This window comes from Phalangium opilio, unplaced genomic scaffold (assembly GCF_054372755.1).
Source record: "Phalangium opilio isolate 3A_F unplaced genomic scaffold, DU_Popi_V2 ptg000024l_1, whole genome shotgun sequence".
NCBI classification, from domain to species: Eukaryota; Metazoa; Arthropoda; class Arachnida; order Opiliones; family Phalangiidae; genus Phalangium; species Phalangium opilio.
In genome coordinates, this window is record NW_028324155.1 from 4,944,702 (window position 1) to 4,964,773 (window position 20,072).

At 32.0% G+C, this 20,072-nt stretch overlaps 3 protein-coding genes and 1 long non-coding RNA gene across 6 annotated transcripts; 1 reads left to right on the forward strand and 3 right to left on the reverse strand.

Annotated features, from left to right (window-relative positions):
• Positions 1 to 3,570: 3,570 nt before the first annotated feature.
• Positions 3,571 to 8,209, reverse strand: LOC149692345 (uncharacterized). Of its 2 annotated transcripts, XR_016382675.1 has the most exons (5): positions 8,075 to 8,209; positions 6,526 to 8,003; positions 6,230 to 6,443; positions 3,993 to 4,716; positions 3,571 to 3,925 (listed from the first exon to the last, which is right to left on the reverse strand). It is a non-coding gene; the product is annotated as an uncharacterized LOC149692345 (long non-coding RNA). The 2 variants fall into 2 exon arrangements; XR_016382674.1 differs by having other exon boundaries at positions 6,526 to 8,209.
• Positions 8,210 to 8,423: 214 nt separating this feature from the next.
• On the forward strand, positions 8,424 to 11,674 carry LOC149692346 (transmembrane protein 120 homolog). Its single transcript, XM_089868054.1, has 11 exons — positions 8,424 to 8,564; positions 8,795 to 8,892; positions 8,964 to 9,082; positions 9,149 to 9,262; positions 9,339 to 9,491; positions 9,576 to 9,665; positions 10,249 to 10,376; positions 10,444 to 10,536; positions 11,126 to 11,190; positions 11,282 to 11,350; positions 11,455 to 11,674. Exons 2-11 carry the CDS (start codon positions 8,821 to 8,823, stop codon positions 11,581 to 11,583), a joined length of 1,032 nt encoding a protein of 343 aa, XP_089724180.1. The 5' UTR covers positions 8,424 to 8,564; positions 8,795 to 8,820; the 3' UTR covers positions 11,584 to 11,674.
• Positions 11,675 to 12,082: 408 nt separating this feature from the next.
• Rchy1 (Ring finger and CHY zinc finger domain containing 1) lies at positions 12,083 to 16,201 on the reverse strand. The gene is made up of 9 exons (XM_089868055.1): positions 14,966 to 16,201; positions 14,737 to 14,839; positions 14,590 to 14,649; positions 14,450 to 14,505; positions 13,691 to 14,372; positions 13,381 to 13,622; positions 13,170 to 13,284; positions 12,523 to 12,632; positions 12,083 to 12,422 (listed from the first exon to the last, which is right to left on the reverse strand). Exons 1-9 carry the CDS (start codon positions 16,045 to 16,047, stop codon positions 12,332 to 12,334), a joined length of 2,541 nt encoding a protein of 846 aa, XP_089724181.1. The 5' UTR covers positions 16,048 to 16,201; the 3' UTR covers positions 12,083 to 12,331.
• A 993-nt stretch (positions 16,202 to 17,194) lies between these two features.
• Positions 17,195 to 19,891, reverse strand: LOC149692348 (uncharacterized). 2 transcript variants are annotated; one of them, XM_089868067.1, is made up of 5 exons: positions 19,737 to 19,891; positions 18,970 to 19,313; positions 18,791 to 18,896; positions 18,478 to 18,708; positions 17,195 to 18,321 (listed from the first exon to the last, which is right to left on the reverse strand). In XM_089868067.1, exons 2-5 carry the CDS (start codon positions 19,284 to 19,286, stop codon positions 18,202 to 18,204), a joined length of 774 nt encoding a protein of 257 aa, XP_089724193.1. In that variant the 5' UTR covers positions 19,287 to 19,313; positions 19,737 to 19,891; the 3' UTR covers positions 17,195 to 18,201. The 2 variants fall into 2 exon arrangements, with proteins under 2 accessions (XP_089724193.1, XP_089724192.1); XM_089868066.1 differs by lacking the exon at positions 19,737 to 19,891 and adding an exon at positions 19,404 to 19,422.
• Between the last annotated feature and the right edge of the window lie 181 nt (positions 19,892 to 20,072).

Sequence of the window (20,072 nt, forward strand, 5' to 3'; positions counted from 1 at the left end):
TGTGCTGTTTTATATGCATTTCGCAATTCTAGTCCAAATCTATTTGCATTTTCAGCTAAATCCCCGCCTACACACTTGCGGAGGGGATATAGCTCAGCGGAAGAGAGTTCGCTTCGCGCAGGGATTCTAGATTTTCAGAAGGATATGAATTTTTGAGAAAGGAGAGAAAAATGTGCAAACGTTAAAGGCGTGTCATGCGCAGGTTCGATCGAAGATTTTAATTTTTTGAAACTTTCAAGGTCAAATAATAACGAGAAGATGATGCTTCGTGTTCATGGTGGAATAAAGGGAGCCTTCTCACATTACACGGCTCCAGCAAGTTTCAACGAAGCGTACTTTCTGTTTTTAAACACATATACTTTTGTTTATACTTTATAAATGTACTATAGAATAAATAAAATGAAATAATTGTTCGTCGATTTAATGAATCTCATTTTTATTGCTTTTCTTTTCAATAAAGTTACAGGCTTATATATATATATATGATCATTAATAAATAAATCACTTTTTACCACTGTTAAAGGCAGTGCGTCGAGGGGCTATTCACTAATGAGAATTTTCTTTCGTTGGTGATTTCTATTGATGCTTTTAAAAAGACATTTAAAATGGATTTGGATTAATGGTTGCCTCTGGATTACGAGTAATCATCGAGGGGTACTCACTAAAAACTCGTTAGTGCTTTTAAACGGGATTGGGATTTGGCGTTACTTAGGGGCTATGGCTGATTATTATTATCATAATGAACGGATAATTAAGCATTAACACATTTGCCACTAGGGGCGCTGTATACGTAGTTACGTATTTACTGACATCTAAAGCATGATAAATTCTGCTAGACTTTCGTGTAAGCAATATATAGTTCATAAATTGCCGTTAGGGTCGCTGTATACGTAGTTACGTATTTACTGACATCTAAAGCATGGTAAATTTTGCTATGACGTCATATCGGGTGACGTGACCAATGACGTCATATCCGGTGACGTGTCATGACGTCATATCCGGTGACGTGTCATGACGTCATATCCGGTGACGTGTCATGACGTCATATCCGGTGACGTCACCTACGACGTCAACGAGGTTATTGACTTGTGACGTCACGACAGATGTTAATGGTAAAAGGTAATGATTGTCCATTCATTTAGTACTACCGTTCATTCATATAGGCCTAGCGTTCATTCATTTAGGCCTAACAGTGTTCAGCTATTTGGATTTCGTGCCCGGGATAGTGCGCAACCGAGTCCGCGCATAGTAGCTTTTAGCGCCCCCCGACGTTGGAAATGTATTTGGTTACAGGCAAAGGTCAGTCTGCTCATTCGCTGCCTGGAAGCTGTCGAGGTCAGACGGCTCAATCTTTGCCTAGAAACCGTCGTGGAGGTCGCTTGGAAAAACCTTTCTCGTTCAGCTGATCGTGATCCCGGCTTTTCAGGTCGATTCTTGATAGCTCCGTCATTTCTCTGATCGTTTTTGCCGAGGACGCAAGCTGAATTCGACGCTCTTCAACTTATTTGGCAGCCATTGCTTCACCTCGTGGTGCTTTAACAGTCCGTAAGCCTAACTTTACAATAATCCAAACTCATCTAGCTCCCCTTAGATTATTTATTTTATTTCAAGTATTTAAATTAATTAGGTAGTGTTAAATGTTAGTTATTTTTATTTATTTATTAAAAATCAAGTACCATAAATAAAATTTTACAACGAGATGTTGGACAAGAGATAATCCCGTAATAATTAGTTTAGGGCCTATTATTACACGCTATTAAACGGGGTACGTAATTAATTTAGAGATATCGCGACAGATTTTCGGAAATCAAGTTCTGCCGGGATATTTTTAAGACACGAGGTTGCCCTAAGCCTAAGTTTAAGCCTTGTCCCATTTAAACCCTAGATATTTACGGGGTCTGTCCGTGGGAATAGTTTTAAAATAAAAGCAGGTTTTCCTAAAATTAGTCAAGGGGATATTTTAAATTAATTTAGAGGTAAAGCGACAGATTTTCGAAAATCAAGTCCCGAAGAGATAATTTTAAGACACTAGGTTAGAGATAACGCGACAGATTTTCGGAAATCAAGATCTGCCGGGATATTTTTAAGACACGAGGTTGCCCTAAGCCTAAGTTTAAGCCTTGTCCCATTTAAACCCTAGATATTTACGGGGTCTGTCCGTGGGAATAGTTTTAAAATAAAAGCAGGTTTTCCTAAAATTAGTCAAGGGGATATTTTAAATTAATTTAGAGGTAAAGAGACAGATTTCGGAAATCAAGTTCTGCCGGGATATTTTTAAGACACGAGGTTGCCCTAAGCCTAATTTTCAGCCTTGTCCCTTTTAAACCCTAGTTATTTACGGGGTCTGTCCGTGGGAATAGTTTAAAATAAAAGCAGGTTTTCCTAAGATCAGTCAAGGGGGTATTTTAAATTAATTTAGAGATAAAGCGACAGATTTTCGAAAATCAAGTCCCGAAGAGATAATTTTAAGACATGAGGTCGCGCTATCCTAAGCCTTGTCCCAAAGTTTTTTATTTATCGGTTCTATGGGAAATAGTTTAGGGGATGTTTTAAATTATTTTCATGATTAAGTTACGTAATTTAATTTAAATAAATGGTAGATGTTTTTCTAAAATTCGTTTAGGGGATGCTTTAAATTAATAGGGTAATAAAAGGGTACATAAATTATTTTAAAATGGTTTTTCTAAAATTATTGTCTATACAATTTTGGGAAATAATTAGTTAGCCAGATTATTTAATTAAGGTTGGCAATCGCGGTAATCAAGCTTTTCTTTAATTCGGGGTAGTTGGTCGCCGGTTTTGGTAGCACGTTTTTTAATTAAGGACACAATTTTCTTAAATTATTTAAATCTAAGAGATTATTTTGTTCTGCCCAAAAATAGGCAATAGTTTAAGATGTGTTATTAATATTTTCGTTTATAGATGCAGCTGATATTCTTGGATTTTTCCGTTGCTTGTCATTCCGAGACGTATCATTCCTGATGGACTTCCGCTGTTTTGGACTTGCTATGTATCATTCCTGATGACACGCTTCGTTGGATTCACGTTACATGATGTCTTCTGGGCTTGCTCTTTCTCTCAGCGATGACTTAAAGATATGGAGGAAATCATCGAAGCTAGAAGAGACAAAATACATCTTTTTTACTTGAAAACTTTTCATGTAACCACTTAACTTAATTTTTTTGCTCGCAAATTTTATTTGTAACTACTTATTATTTTTTTTGCGTTCAAACTTTAACTTACAAAACCCTTTAATATTTTTTTGTTCGAAATTTTTGTAAACACTTTGGTTTTTTTTGTTTTTTATTGAATAAATTTTGCCCTAAACCTCGTTCTTTCTTTTCTTGAATTTATTTAAATACTAGACTTGGTTTCTATTTTAAAATGTCTGGACTTAGGGAGGTTTTTTTTGACCCCTTTTAGGCTTATTATTTAATAAAATAGCAAAAAAAAGGCAATTAATTATTTTTTAAAAAAATAAAAAAAAATTTATTAAAAATTTATAAAAAATTTATAAAAAATTTATAAAAAAATCAAATTTTTTTAAAAATAATAAAAAAAGGAGCCAAAAAAGGTCAAAAAAACTACCCTAAGTGTTTTTCGACTGTTTTTGTTCCTTCCCCAATATCGAAACTTTAAATTTAAACTTAAGCTACCACCCCCAAAGTAAGCCTTGCGAGCCCAATTTAAATTTAACAAGTCCCTGTTTGACTCGGGAATTATTAAATTTAAACTAAGGCCCGCTATGGAGCCCCCAAAACCAGGAAACTTCGTCCTTAGCATGGGATTTCCAATGAGAGTCCACTCGCAGTCGTCCACTTCGTCCTTAGCATGGGATTTCCAATGAGAGTCCACTCGCAGTCGTCCACTTCGTCCTTAGCATGGGATTTCCAATGAAAGTCCACTTGCAGACGTCCACTTCTTCCTGCGCAAGGAAAATTCGAATTAATATTTGAGAAAAAATGGTACACACGTAACTTCAAATTAATTACCTTAATATGAGAATCCACAAGAGTATTCTCGCATGATGTAACGCAAAATGTTCAGGCATAAGACAAATGACTATTTTTTTGGCATAAAAGGCACACTCGTAACAGTAATAGGGAAAGAATACCGTAAAAAGCTAAGCCTCGCCTTAAACCCCGCTTAAAATCGTGCTTACTTTAAAGGACAAAGCGTATAAGCAACCTTCTACCTTAAACATAAATCATAAATTTATTTAAATCCTACAAAACTCCCTCAAGGAGTTGCCAAACGCTTTTCCCCTAAAAATATTTATAATTAAAACCATAAACTAGATACCTTAACACCGCAAAGGGAATCTCACCCTTGAAATCCTGATTACGAGTTCATTATTCTTAAAAGGGAGGGCTAGGACCAGTGTTCACCTATTCCATAAGTAAGATTTTATTTATGTCCTGGCGAAAAGAAAAATCCCTAAAACTTAAAGGACACAAGCGCTTCCCTTCTAACAATAAATAGAATAATAAATAATAAACTAAATACCCTAATAATTGCCTAAATGTCTCACAGGCTGTCTAAATAGTTTTGGTAATGAGATTCCCTTTCAACGGATAAAATCAAAGTGTAGACCTTATTTAAGAAGGGGATTGTAATGTGTTCATTAATCTGATTAATATTGGGTGCCTTTTGCCAAAAAAATAGTTATTGATTCTAGAATCCAACATAAATTTCTCCTTTGGAAACAGATGGTAGCTATAAAAAATAAAATTCAAACAATCAAATACAGATTAAAATTATTTCAGGGCCGGATTAAGCAATTTTGCACCCGGGGTCCGGGATAATGCGCACCCCCTTAAGTCTAAAAAAATAGGAACAGCAAATGTTGCTAAGGGGGGGAAATAGTTTAATTCAATGTGCCCCCAACAAGCGTTGCGCCCGTGGGCCAGTACCCCTTGCCCCCCTTTAATCCGGCCCTCCCTATCTCTAGTAGAACCAGAGTTATGAACCTCCAAAGTTGGGTGTAATGCTATTCCTATGGAGAGGGCGGTATGTTTATAAATACTTTCCTCAATTACTTGGGCCCTGTTTAACCGATCCGCAAGTTTTTACTATGGTTGGATGGGGGGGCAAATAGGACTATAACATACTCAAAGGGCATCTTCCCATCTCTAGTAAAACCAGAGTTATGAACCTCCAAAGTTGGGTGTAATGCTATTCCTATGGAGGGTCTGTTTATGAACATTTTGCTAAATTACTCGGCCCCAGTTTGTCTTAACCCTAGGTTTTTAGTATGGTTGGATGGGGGCAAGTAGGACTATAACACATTCAAGGGGCATCCCCATAGTAGTACCAGAGATATGAGCCTCCAATCTTTAGTGTAATGCTTTTCCTATGGAGGGAGTGTGTTTGCGAACGTTTTGCTCAATTACTCGGCCTCTGTTTTCATCCCAAGTCTTTAGTATGGTTGCATGGGGGAAAATAGGACTATAACATACTCAAAAGACATCCCCGTATCTCTAGTAGAACCAGAGTTATGAGACTCTAAAGTTGGGTGTAATGCTTTTCCTATGGAGGGTATGTTTATGAACATTTTGCTTAATTACTCGGCCCCTGTTTGTCTTAATTCCAAGTCTATAGTATGGTTCGATGGGGGGCAAATAGATACTCAAAGGACAAAAACGACTTAACTCCTTAGACCCGAAAATTTATCAAGGTCATTGTCCACTTGACTGTGCAAAAATAGTGTCGCGTGTTCATGGTCAAGCCATCAAAACTTTGGGAAAATTTATTGGTCAAAACTGGCTTTTAAAAATACTATGGGACATTTTAAAATGTTATTGGACAGTGTCCAGTATCCTGTGCTTATTTTTGGCCATGGACACCCATATTTACATAAATAGATTTGTTAATTGAAAACATTTTAGAGAAATACAGCTACTTAAAAACCTCATTTCGGAGTTAATAATTATACACCTGCCGTTAAAGGTTTTCTACTAGCTTCAATTAAGGGCAATTAACCAAAACAACAAAGTGCATTAGTTTTTTAGAACTATGCAGTTCCAAATAACTTCCATAGTTTCATAACCAATACATAAAATCAACTAAGGTTATGTTTTCTACAAACAGACAAGGGTCGTAATTAATAAACCTATTTGTCATCATTAACGATAAAGCTTCCACTTGTAACGCTTAATTTCCATTCGGTTGCGATAAAACTTTGGTATTTAATCTAAATTAACCCTTAATATATAAATAAAATATTTACCTGGAAAGATCTCCGTAGCCACCATTGAAATGGGCAACAGCTTCAAGCTTGCTTCAAGCCAACTTCCCAAAAGACATAGGATACTAAGCCTTGGTTGTAGGTCGTAGTAACACCTGCACTGCCAAGTGCCAACGGCAACGTGGGCCCCCTAAGCCTTGGTCGTAATTAACAAACGTATTTGGCACGCTTAAGCATAAATTTTCCACTTGAAACGCTAATTTTCGATAGGTTGCAGTAAAAATATGGTATTTAATACAAATTAACCCTTAAAATATAAATAAAATCAAAATATTTACCAGCAAAGATCGCGCAGAAAAACGGAGCGGCAAGTTCCACCAAAAACGCTCCAAAAATAACCCAGAATGAAATAGGCTTATTGGTTGCAACATGGACCGCTAGATGGCGCTGCTGAAAAGCTAGGCAGACTTCAAAATATGGCGGGAGCGTGACTATCAATTTCATTGTTTCTATTTTCTAATATGATTAATAATTAGTTAATTGTAATTTAATAATGTCTTCTAAAACACTTTTCTCCACTTTTTAAAAGTAGTACAGGAGTTTATGGATTCCTACAGCTGGAAAACTACCCTATAAACATGTTTGTCCAATAGGTCGAAACCTGAAATCATAATAATCAAACTAATTCCTATGAAAGTAAATTAATTTTACAGGGGACCCAGTTTTACGTTGATCTTGATCAAATAAAAGTTCTGAAATTAAAAGTGTAATATATTCCAAAATCTTTATTCGTTTTTGGCCTAATTGTTCCTGTTCTTATTTAGAAAATTAGTAAAATAAAAATAATAATGAAGAAAGAAGATGCTATAGGTTTAGCCGCCCCATAAATAGGGTGTCCTGTAAGAATAATCGGGTTGCAATAGGGACTTGGCAATTCGGGCTTAACTCCGCCATTATGGTATGTTTTTTTAACAGAATGAAAGCTACATAAGCCCCTCCTCCTGGTATGCTTTTTAGCACTAGTGGAAGGTAGCCTGACGTTGCATGACGTAGTACTGCCAAGTCCCTATACACGTCAAAATGCTATCAGAAATTTCACCTAAAATGGTTCAATCGCGAGAGATGCAGTCTTCCCTCCAGTAATGACAATGGACAAAGGTTAGTTTCCCCGACATGTGCGCTATAGCGTGAAAACAAATTTCCTCACGCGCATTCTTTATCCATGGTGCTTGCTTTAGGGCCGTGCAGACTATTCGTTACTATTTGGTCGGACCAAATAATTTGGTCAAAATTGACGTTTACTATTCGCACCGACGAATCGAATAATGGTTTTCAAAATTCTAGAATACCAAATAATGAGCTTCGAAAAACCGACTATTCTATAGCGGATAAAACAATGTGAAAGTGAATGTTTTTAACAGTCTATTGACCAAATTATTTGGTATTCGCAACCAGTTTTTGAATTTTTCTGTTGATTTTGTGAATTTGAGGGCGCTGTTATTGAGATAGGAACATAAATGTTACGCTCCTATCCCTATGGGCGCTGTCATAGTGTCCGCTGGACCGTGGCCCCGTAGATGACGCGACTCGGCAGACACAGCCTTAAAATTCTGACGTGGCTACTGTTAAGTATTACCCGCGTTCACCGAGTCGCGTGATCTAGGAGACTATAGCTGGAATCAGCCACTCAGTCTTTAGAAGTTCATGGACAAGAATAAATCATTAAAGGTTTTAACTTAAAGGGTACTGGTTATTATCAACTTCTCGCTGCGGAGCTAATTATTGAACTTCCTAATAATATGTCACTATAGTATACCTATTAAAAAATATAGTATCATGGAAGAGGTCATACATTGCAAAGCGAATAGGGATATATTGACAACTAACCTAATTTTGATTAAAATAAAACCTTTGATTCGTTCAAAAATAAGTTTTCAGCCGTTCAATAGTACCTTTCCGTGTCCCATTATTTATAAATTTGAAATTTGGTAGAATAGTTTTATTGAAATTTTAATTTGGTCGAATTTTTGAACTTCACACTATTTGGTCAAATTATTTGGTCATTTTCCTATTCCGAGCCGAGAGATGGCTCCCAAAAACACTGCTATTTGGTATTCGACGAATACCTTAAAAAGTACTATTCGCACAGCCCTAGCTTGCTTGCTTCCCTGAGCCCCGTGATCGAATGGGCTATGCTTACAGTCAGAACTCAGACAGCCGTGGCCTTTGACCCCATCACCGCGGCGGTGGCGATTGATCTTTACCGGCACCATTATATCGCTTCATTACGTCACTACATAGTTAGAAAAATAATAAAGACATAATGATGGAGGAAGAATGTTTCGCATAATTTTGAGCTAAAATTATTATTTTTAAGGTATGTTTTCTAAGTTATTTCGTAATAATAGTTTAATTGCCGACATTTTAATTTAAGCCTACTGTATCTGTAAGAAAGTGATGTTTTGTTCCTTAAGTTTTCAACCTTTCAACTCATTCATTAGATTGATAATTTTATCCCTATCTTACATCACTCTTGTTATCTTACCTGTACATCGCGCAACGCCACTCCACTCCAATATTTTTCACCAGTTTTCCCTGTTTAAAAAGGTTACTCTTCTTCAAAGTTCCCAATCATGGAAAGTGTCAGTGTTACAGCCCTGAAGGAAGAATGGGATGTATTGACCAAAGAGTTTACTGAATTAGAAGTAAATGCCAGTTGATTTTTAATTAATTTTTAATTTGCTGGTCATTTAAACTTAATTTTTCTCCTTAAAAGGGTCACCATAAAGACTACCTTAAAGCTTTGAATGATACCAACAAAGTACAGGCAAAATGTGTAAAAGGAATTGCCCATCAGCAATATCGGCAAAAACAAATTGTGCAAGCTTTGAAATAGTAAGTTATTTAAATAAAACCCATTAATTATTAATTAATATTATAATTAATAAATGTATAAAATAGTATAAGACCAAATAATGAAGATGAAAGGAATACAATCAGGGAACTCAAAAAATTTATGGCCTTAAGAGATGAGCAAATTTCGGATATTAAAAATGATTTACCCGCCTCTAATGGGTAAAAAATCTTAGTTTAATTAATCTTAAAAGAAATAAACTTACTAATTAGTAATTAACTTTTTTTATCGCGTAAGGTTATATTTGAAAGTGATATTAGGAGATGTGAGTGTTTCACTCCCTAAAGAAGAGGATAAATATAAATATAAGGAAGAATACGAGAGATTCAAGCTTATAATTACTTGTCTTATTCTTATACTTTCATTCCTGAACATTTTTTTCACACACAGGTATGTATATAAGAATATAAGGTCTGGAGGTTGTTAAAATATGTCATAGATACGAAAGTTAAGTTACCGTTTTTTGATTTCCAGAGTGATTGGATCCATACTCCATTTCTTACAAGTTTGGTATTATTGCACTTTAACAATAAGGGAGAGCATTTTGGTTGTTAATGGGTCTAGGTAAGAAATTATCTCCCAATTCTTTTTATCTTTAGTTTTATCCTGTTTTCTTTAAAGTGGCCTTAAGTTAAGAGTTTTATCTCTTAAAGCCTAAGGACCTTTAATTTTAATTTTAATTTTATTTTAGTAGAAATATAATTTATTTATTTTAATTTAATTTATTTATTTTAATTTAATTTATTTATTTTAATTTAATTTATTTATTTTAATTTAATTTATTTATTTCAATTTAATTTATTTATTTCAATTTAATTTATTTATTTTAATTTAATTTATTTATTTTAATTTAATTTAATTTAATTTATTTATTTTAATTTAATTTAATTTAATTTAATTTATTTATTTTAATTTAATTTATTTATTTTAATTTAATTTATTTATTTTAATTTAATTTATTTATTTTAATTTAATTTAATTTAATATTTTTAAGTAGTGAAATATTGTCTAATTAATTAATAAATAAATAATAATTAAATAACCCTTTTTTATTTACAAATTGAATTTTTGGAGTCAAATGTAAATTTCAGTTTAAATTAATTGTAAATCATTTAATTATTATTTATGTTTTTATTTATTTGTTTAGAATCAAAGGATGGTGGAGAGCTCATCATTTTCTAACTACAATACAAGCTGGAGTTATTATTGTCTGGCCTGATGGATTAATGTACGAGTTATTCCGTAGACAATTGGTGTGGTACACCTGCTACATAAGTATGTTGTTAATTAAAATTGATTAATTGGAAATTTGGAATTATAATTATAATAATTAATATTGCAGGCTTTTTGCAATTTCTTCAATTTTACTACCAACAAGGCTGTCTCTATAGATTGAGAAGTTTGGGGGAAAGATATAATATGGATATTACAATTGGTAAATTAACTTTAATTAAGTTTAACTTTTTACCCTGAAAATTAATTTTAATTAAGTTTTTACCCTGAAAATTAATTTTAATTAGGTTTTTACCCTGAAAATTAATTTTAATTAGGTTTTTACCCTGAAAATTAATTTTAATTAGGTTTTTAGTCCCTGAAAATTAATTTTAATTAGTTTTTACCCTGAAAATTAATTTTAATTAGGTTTCTAGTCCCTGAAAATTAATTTTAATTAGTTTTTACCCTGAAAATTAATTTTAATTAGGTTTCTAGTCCCTGAAAATTAATTTTAATTAAGTTTTTACCCTGAAAATTAATTTTAATTAGGTTTTTACCCTGAAAATTAATTTTAATTAGGTTTTTACCCTGAAAATTAATTTTAATTAGGTTTTTACCCTGAAAATTAATTTTAATTAGGTTTTTAGTCCCTGAAAATTAATTTTAATTAAGTTTTTACCCTGAAAATTAATTTTAATTAGGTTTTTAGTCCCTGAAAATTAATTTTAATTAAGTTTTTACCCTGAAAATTAATTTTAATTAGGTTTTTACCCTGAAAATTAATTTTAATTAGCAAAATAATTTCATAGAGGGCTTTCATTCCTGGATGTGGAGAGGGCTAACATTTCTCTTGCCATTTTTATACTTTGGATATGTAAGTGTGCTTGCTGCCTTCCATGATATGATATGATATGTTTAGTATCATTCTAAATTTTTTAATAATTAACACTCTTTGTTATTTCCAGTTTTTCCAGCTTTATAATGCTTACGTTCTGTACCAGCTAAGTAATTTACCCCAGTGTGTAGAGTGGCAGGTAATTAACTAATTATACTTACAGTTAATAATTTTAATCTAAATAAATAAATCAATAAAGGAAAAAATAATAATTAAATTCGTTTTTCTTTATTTTTGTTGCAGGTCTTTGTTTCCTCAGTTCTGTTCTTAATTATTTTTCTGGGAAATTCTTCAACCACAACTAGAGTTTTGCATCAGAAACTGAGTGAAAAATGGCAATTCAAAAACCTGCTCAACAGAAAAAATGACTAATTATTAATTGATTGATTGGATTTTACTAATTATTAAATTAAAAAAGCTTATGTTATGAATAATATTAAAATATTGTGAATTTCTATTCAAACATTTGTGATCATTTATCGTTACTTATTGCCAATTGATTTTCCAGGTGATCATCATAGATGTTCTGCTCAACAGAAAAAATGACTAATTGATTGGATTTTACTAATTATTAAATTAAAAAGCTTATGAATAATATTAAAATATTGTGAATTTCTATTCAAACATTTGTGATCATTTATTGTTACTTATTGCTAATTGATTTTCCAGGTGATCATCTATGATCTTCAAATTTGGTCCTAACATAAATTTCTTGAACTAAAAAACCAATTCCAAAGTCATCATGGTTGCTTTTTTTTAACTGATTCTTGTCAATTTTCCAAGTGACAAGTATTTGCTATAAAATAGTGCAGCGCAAACTGTAATTAAAGGTAATCAATCATTAGCTGGAAGCATTATAATTAACTTTAAATTTTGGAGAAATTAATTTTTATTTATTTCAAGTGTCAAATTCAAATTAAAGAATACAAAGAGATTAAATACTAATTGTGTTAACCACTTTTTGTAGATTATTTAATTTTATAATTATTAGGCCAAAAAAAAAATAGTATAAAAAATATTTCACCTACATTAAGTAGGCAAGAATTAATTTTTAGAATAAATGAAGTTAATATTTTACGAAATAATATTATAATAATAATAATAATAATAAAAACTAGGCCTAAAACACTTTTTCCCAAACTTCAGCTTTGGCCAACTGAGCTTTCTTTGAAATTATTTTGCTAACACCTCTATATTTTTGTTTATCTTCTCTGTAAATAAAAAAAATAAAACAAAACGCTTATTATTAGTAAAAGAAAACTATTATATTCCACTTTGAATAATTAAAGGTGGAATAAACTGTTAATATACCTGCTCATCTTCACTTTATCTCGACAACCTTTGCCTCCTTCCCAATGAGTTCCAGTTCGCCTATTCATACTACTCAAACAAGAGATGCAATCTTTTCCATTTGTATATGGCTAGAAAAGCAAATTAAATTAAATTAAATTAAATTAAATTAAACCATTTTTAATTATTTAAAACTGCAGTCAAAACTTAATTAATATAATTAATAAATAAACTTAAATATTTATTAATTAATATATTTAATAAATAAACTTAAATATTTATTAATTAATATATTTAATAAATAAACTTAAATATTTATTAATTAATATAATTAATAAATAAACTTAAATATTTATTAATTAATATAATTAATAAATAAATAATAATATTATTATTAATAAATAAACTTAAATATTTATTAATTAATATAATTAATAATTATTATTAATTATATTAATTAATATAATTAATAAATAAACTTAAATATTTATTAATTAATATAATTAATAATTATTATTAATTATATTAATTAATATAATTAATAAACTTAAATATTTATTAATTAATATAATTAATAAATAAACTTAAATATTTATTAATTAATATAATTAAGAATTATTATTAATTATATTAATTAATATAATTAATAAATAAACTTAAATATTTACCTGTTCCTTAGCACAAAATCCACATATCATTCTATTGGCCCTTTTCATTTCATGATCAGTTTCTTTTTCATCATGGCAAAGATCGCAAGGATAAGCTTTTCCACAACAAGGAAAACTATAAGAAAGTAAAGCAAATATTAGTTAACAATAATTATTAATTAAGTTGGTTTAAATTAATTAATTAATTAATTAAATAAATAAACAAACATACCGAAGCCATCTAAAGCTCTTTTTGTAATGTTTACAAGCACCAGAGTCCGGTAAAGGTTTCCCTTCTTGAATAGCAGGATCATGAACTTTTCTAATAATTTTACCGAGCTTCAACTCTTTAGCAGTGCCAGTAACAATGGGGGCCAGTTGCAAATATTGGAATTTGACGGATTCAATTTTAATCCCCATTTTACTGTTGCAATAAAGGCACCAAATATTTTGTTTTTGTCCAAATTGAAGACCCTGAAGAAAGATAAAACAAATTTAATTAGTAAATTACGCAGACTACCATTTTACTAAACAATTTTTACCTCAGCATCAACAGAACGATTGCAATTCAAACATCCAATACTGAAATTGCATTTTGAGAGAGGAATGTCGATAATGGAACATTCTTCAAGGTCTAAATAACCCAAAACTGCTAAGAATTGATGCAAAAGTTGAGGACGGAAAGTGGCTTGTTGATTATGATGACAACGCGAGCAAATAATCTTGTTTAATCTATTAGGTGGTGTTATAATATCTGATCTAAAACGACAACGGCCACATTGAAGGGTCAAAGCCAACTTTCTGCAACTTAGAGTGCCAGCTTGATCCGTTAATTCCAAATTCCTAAGCTTGATTTCTGTTCCTCTTTTCGGAGTAAACATGGGGAAATCAGCTTGAGCTTTGGGGGGTTTAACCAAAGGGTTTGATTCATTATTTTCCTCGGAACTATCGGGTGGAGTTGTATCAGAGGGAAAGGTTTCTTCATTAAAATTTTCAAATTCTTTTTGACTCATTTCTAAGATATCTTCGCAAGGCACAAATTCAATTCCAGCTGCTTTGGCTTCCAAGTCTTTCTTGACTTTTTTCAGTCCTTCAATGAAAATATCTTGCAAATTTCTATCCAACCATTTACAAAATGGACGTAAAAGTAGTTCCACTTTCTTCAAGTTCTTTGAGGCCTCAAATTTTAATAAGAGCCAGTCTTTCATTGTTTTGTTGATGTGTCTGTAAAGAAATTTAATTAAGATATAGCGCAACTTCCTAACTAATTCAAAGTCAAACAAAACTTTGAATTGCTGTACCTTAAAAGTATTACAGGAAGAGTTCCATCTTTGTTCAAACAATTAATTGAACAAATCTAAGAAAAATAAATAAATAAAGTTAATTAGTTTTTAAGTTGAACTTGAACATATCATTAAAAGAAATTAGAATAGAGTCATACCTCTTTTGGGTATTCCTCTGGGATTTCAATACAGAGTTCAATGAACTTAACTTCAAAGGGCTATTGATATTTTAATAAAATATATAAGAAAATTTCAAAGTAAAAAACAACTAGGGTATAAGGGTTAAATAAAATAAATATATTTACCCATTCAGGGTCAGAAGGGTAAAAATAAACTTCAAAAGAATTCCCATTCTCAGAAATAATTTTCTTTTGAAACCTTTTCTTCACCCAAAAAATTTCATCCTTACTATTAAATTAAATTAATAGGTATTAATTTTAACTCCACTCATCCTTACTATTAAGTTAATGGATATTAATTTTAACTACACTAAAAACAAATCCTAAATTAAAAATAAAACTCATCAAAACTCACCAAAGATTTTTCAGATCCTCTTCTGATAAGTCTTCAATGTACAAACTAGGTTTTGATGGTTTGATAAAGTTTTTCTTGACTTGGATGGATTTTCCCGTATCATCCTGAGGCTTCTTAACATCTGTTGCATCGCTTGAACTATTTTTTTCAGTAATGAGTTCAAGTACTTTGGAATTTTCAAGGAGAAATGTTTCTGGATTTTTCAAGGCGGTTTCTTGTGATTTAGCACCAATTTCATTGGGCTGAGACTTGGACTTATGGATAAACCTGCAGCTATTACCAAACCGGCATCTTCCGTAACGTGAAAATGTTTTACAAATTTCATTGTTCTCCTCCTCACTGACTTCAAGAACTGGTGGATATTTACCGGGGGTTTCACTAAAATTTTGATATCTTCTTGGAAAAATGTGCAAAAATTCACATTCATCCCCTTTTGAACAAGAACGGGGGCCATTGAAAAAATAACAAGGCCTGTTCTTCTTGCTGGACTTCTTATGGTCAGGGTTTAATTTGGGTTTATCTTTACTCAATTCCGATTCCGCACCTTCCAATGTTTCTTCTGATTCAACAGTAAATTGGTCCACATCTGGATGTTCGTACCTGCATTTTGATCCAAACCGGCAATAACCATACCGGAGGTAATTGGTGCATTCTTTGTAATCTCCATACTTGTCATTAGAAGTGCTGTACCATTTAGATTCCTTCTGTCGCGAAGGTTTCTTCTTAGGGGCGGGTACACTTGAAGCGACTTTCACTATTGTCTTTTCATCTTTAATTTGTTGTTGATGCTCGGAAGTTAATGGGGGATTTAAAGTTAAGATTCTGGGTGGTCTCTCCTGATTTATTGGGCTTCCATCTTCAGTTATTTCTGGGCCTTGATTTAAAATTTTGGAGGGTTGCGAACTTGAAAGCGACGATTTTTTGGGGTCTTCTAATAAACCATTGTTGACGTTTTTACTAATGGTTGCTTTGAAAGAAGACGTTTTTTCGGACGTAGTAACCCTTGGCTGAGAACTTGAGCTTAAAGAAATTTTTTGAAATTGTGGATAATCCAAGTTACTTTCGGACGATTCTCGGCTCATGTGACAATAAGACACGTACGGGCTAATATAAAAAATTACCCCCTTTGATATTCTCCTTTTATACTTTCCAAAAATTAATCTATTATTTCACAAAGTTGTGCAACACCGATCACGCTACCACTCCACTTTTCGCGTTATCAAACAATAAAACAAGCGTACACCAACAAAACGCGTACGCGTACGCGTACGTTAAGAGCCAAGCTACTCTACACGTGACTAAAGCCGCATTTACACGAGACACTTTGAAACCGTTTTAAACCGTATTGGAATGTACAAAAAAAAATATTAAGCTGACAAAACCAGAGATCTTTCACGAGAAAATGCAAATATTATTTTTTAAAAAGTGTTAAGCCTTTCCAAAACAGCTTACGTAACTCCTTTTTCCGCAGGACCATTCCCTTATGGAATGCTCTCCCTGATTACCTAGTTTCCATTACTTCAGTGAACCAATTTAAGAGTCATTTAAAATTATTCCTAAATATATAAATTTGAACTTCGCCCCAATTTCCTGTGCAATTTAAAATCCTGTTTTTTTTGTTTTTTTTTTATCTTGTATTATATTTCATATTGTTTAATTTGTTTAATTTAATTTTAATTAATGTTACTTTTGTATTATATTCCCTACATCTTGTAATGTAAAGTGTACATAAGTATTTTCAAAAAGTTTCGGAGCTGTAAAACCTTTTCTTTGGTCCTAGCTCGACAATATAAACGGAGCAAAAAAAAATAAAATAAAATAAAAAAGTTCCAAAGTGTCTCGTGTAAACGCGGCTTAAAGCAGACGGAAACTTATGGGAAACCAAGTCAGACGTAGGCGTTTGAGACTTTTAATCCGGCAACAAAAAAAGATTAGATAAACACGCAATATGATTGGCTGTTCATGACGTCAATGCTCTCAATTCATCCACCCCCCTCGTTATGCAATCCTCGTGCTGGAGATGAGATCATTGACCTTGAGAAATGAAAGCGAGGCTCTTTAAAGAGTAAAGGCACCTCCCTGCCTTTGCCTATATAATCCTCTATGGGTATTTAACATGGAGTGCCGTTACTTTAATGTAGTCAAGGCTTCAAAGACTAAAATTAAATGATAAGAAACTGAAAGATAAATAATAAAATTATGAAATACCTTTACAACAAGAGACGCAAATTGAAAAATTAATTTAAAATTTATTCAATGAAATTGAAATTATGAATCAAAAAATATAATGTCATAAACATAAGTTAATTAATTAAATCATGGCAGAAATTTGAAAATTTAAGTAAAACAATTAATGGCACTTCTAGAAAACTGTGATACATTGAGCATTTAAAAAGGAAAAAAAAAAAATAGAAAATGAAACATATGATTGATTATTAATTAATAACAATGGAAATTATGCTCAGTTTTATCACATGTTTCTTAATTTCTGGTCAGTACCCAACAAAATTAATTAACAAAAATAAATATTATCATCAAAATAAGATACAAAGCTACAATTAAATGGAAAATATTTAACATTTTCAGGGTTTTTTTTTTTCACCTTGAAAAATAAAAATAAAAAAAAGCATACCTTCAAAAGTTTTTTTTTTTTGTTTTTTACATTAGGAACAAAAAAATTAAATTCATCTTAATTAATTTCATTAAATTAAAATTAACCCTTAATTATGGATGGTGGACTAGGATTTGGCAGTCATTTAAATTAAATAATGTCATAGTATAGAAAATAATTTGAACCAAATTGAAATTGGTAAATGTTTTTGTGTATATTATTAATTATTAAGTTTTTGGTTTAATTTATTTAATAAACTGTATTAAAAATTGTTTTCCCTTTGTATTAAAACATCAGTTCAGTTCAGTATATTTGTAGAAATAGTAAACATATACGAAATACCGTACATGTATTACTCATTATAAGTCTTAGGAAAAAAGGCACACAATGGTTTTTTTGGGGTTTTTTTTTTCTCTTCTCTTAATACTTTGTATAAAAAAAAATTAAGACAACTAGCACCGTTTTTTAATCCCAAATTTGGGAGTCTTACTTAGTCCAAATGTTTTCTGTTGTTTTTTTAAAGAAACCTTACAAATTATTATAATCAATATTAAACAGTATTTAAAATTACTGTTACAAAAAAAAAACTTAAACATTAAATCCAACACTAAAAAATCAACGGAGATCATTTTCCTTTCCAGTAGTACGCGATACTTACAGCTACAATGGCAGTGATGATAGTAGCGGCGCCAATGTATTTTAAGGCCCTTTGGACACTTTGAGCTACCAATCCAAACATTGCATTCTAACATTTAAACAAATGCAAAGACTCTTTATAATTTAATTACTCGGTTAAACTCGAAATCAAAAATCAAAAGCTTTTGTCATGGTGAATTTTAAGCAAAATGTGAAGATTGAAGCACGCAATAATGGCACAAACATAGATGGCGATATATCTTACCCATCCCCCTTTCTCAGCCACCCATTGGCAAACTCTCTCAACTATGAAATTGATGGACCATTCTATGAAGTTTTTTGCGTATTTGTAAAGCTTCTCTTTCATAGAACTAATAATGACGTCACTGCAGAAAAAGAACAATGTGACAATTCTTTCCCTCGGATTTTGATTGTCAACAAAAAAGTTTTGAAGAAAGAGCAAAAAATCATCCTTGGTAACATTTTCTATTCCTGACTGGGGGAATTTTTATTCATTATTAGATTTCAGAGATTCTAATAACTACTCATAATTTACTGAAAAAGAAAAACAAACTAACCACAGCTCTTTGAGCTTCATCATAAACTCTCTTACGGCCTTCACTCCTTGCAAATTCATCAGCTAAAGTTCTAAGGGTATGCCCAGTTTCCGCTAAACTTGGAACGCTAGTTAAATGGAATATTAAAAAGCAATTAAATGTACCTGAGGCCAAAAATTTAAAACAATAATGTTTTAAACCTTGGATGGGGTTGAGAATTATTCATGAATTGTCTCAAATCAGCCGGTACTTCAACATGTTCTTGTTGAATTTGTTCCTGAAGAAATTCCACAAACAATTCCTGACCCTCCATCTGTGTTTCATGAACATCTATTTGACGAGTCGCGGTAATTCTCAAAGGAATGGTGGTCACTGTTCGCACAACTCTTGGGAAACCAAGCCCTCTTATGTGACCATTCTGCAATCCATCAACAGAGCTGTTGCCTCCTTGGGAAGTTGAAGCTCCATCATTGACACTCTCATCTTGAGTTTCCTCAGGAATCTCAGGCTTGGCCATCTCAAATCGTTTAGCATTAATTACCAACTGAGAATAGCAACGAAATTATTTTTAAATAACCCGCCAGCTTCCTCAAAAATTCAAAAAAGCAACTGGCATTTGACAGGGAACACTCACTGACATTGACATCTCTATTCTCTATAGAGTAATTTCTTTCCCATATACGGCAACGTCATAACCCTCTATCTCTTACCTTAGTGATATCCCCCCTCCCCTTCCCTTCCGGGGGCAAATAGTATTCTCTAGTACAAAGTTGCCCCTAACGTAGGGGATACACAGTTCACTTCCCCTCTCAACCGAAATTACTCTATTCTCTATGGCTAGGGACCAAGGCTTAGCAAAGAAGCTTCATTTAGCATGCATTTCCCGTTTAATATTAAATATAGGCTTAATTACCAACAATATTACTCGCAATTAATCGTAAAAACCTTATTTCAACGAAAAACTTACTTTATATTATATTGTTTGATTGTTTCAACTACACGGGTGTAATCTAAAATTCAAAAGTTGCACACTAGCTAAATACAAAAAAATTGTCCGCGAGAAAAAAATACCGTATGCTATTACGTCATCGCTAAGAAACGCAGCTTCCTAAAACGCAAAAAGCGCCTGCGCGATATTTTCCCGCCAAATTTAGCCGCGAATTTTGAACATCGTTTTTGGCGAATAGTCGTTTGTTAATTTAAGCAAAGTTCGCCGAAAAGAAATTAATGGTAATTAGAATAGAATGAGTTGCGTTTATAAGATTACAAATACGTTCTCTTTATTTGAAATTGTTTCTTTTAA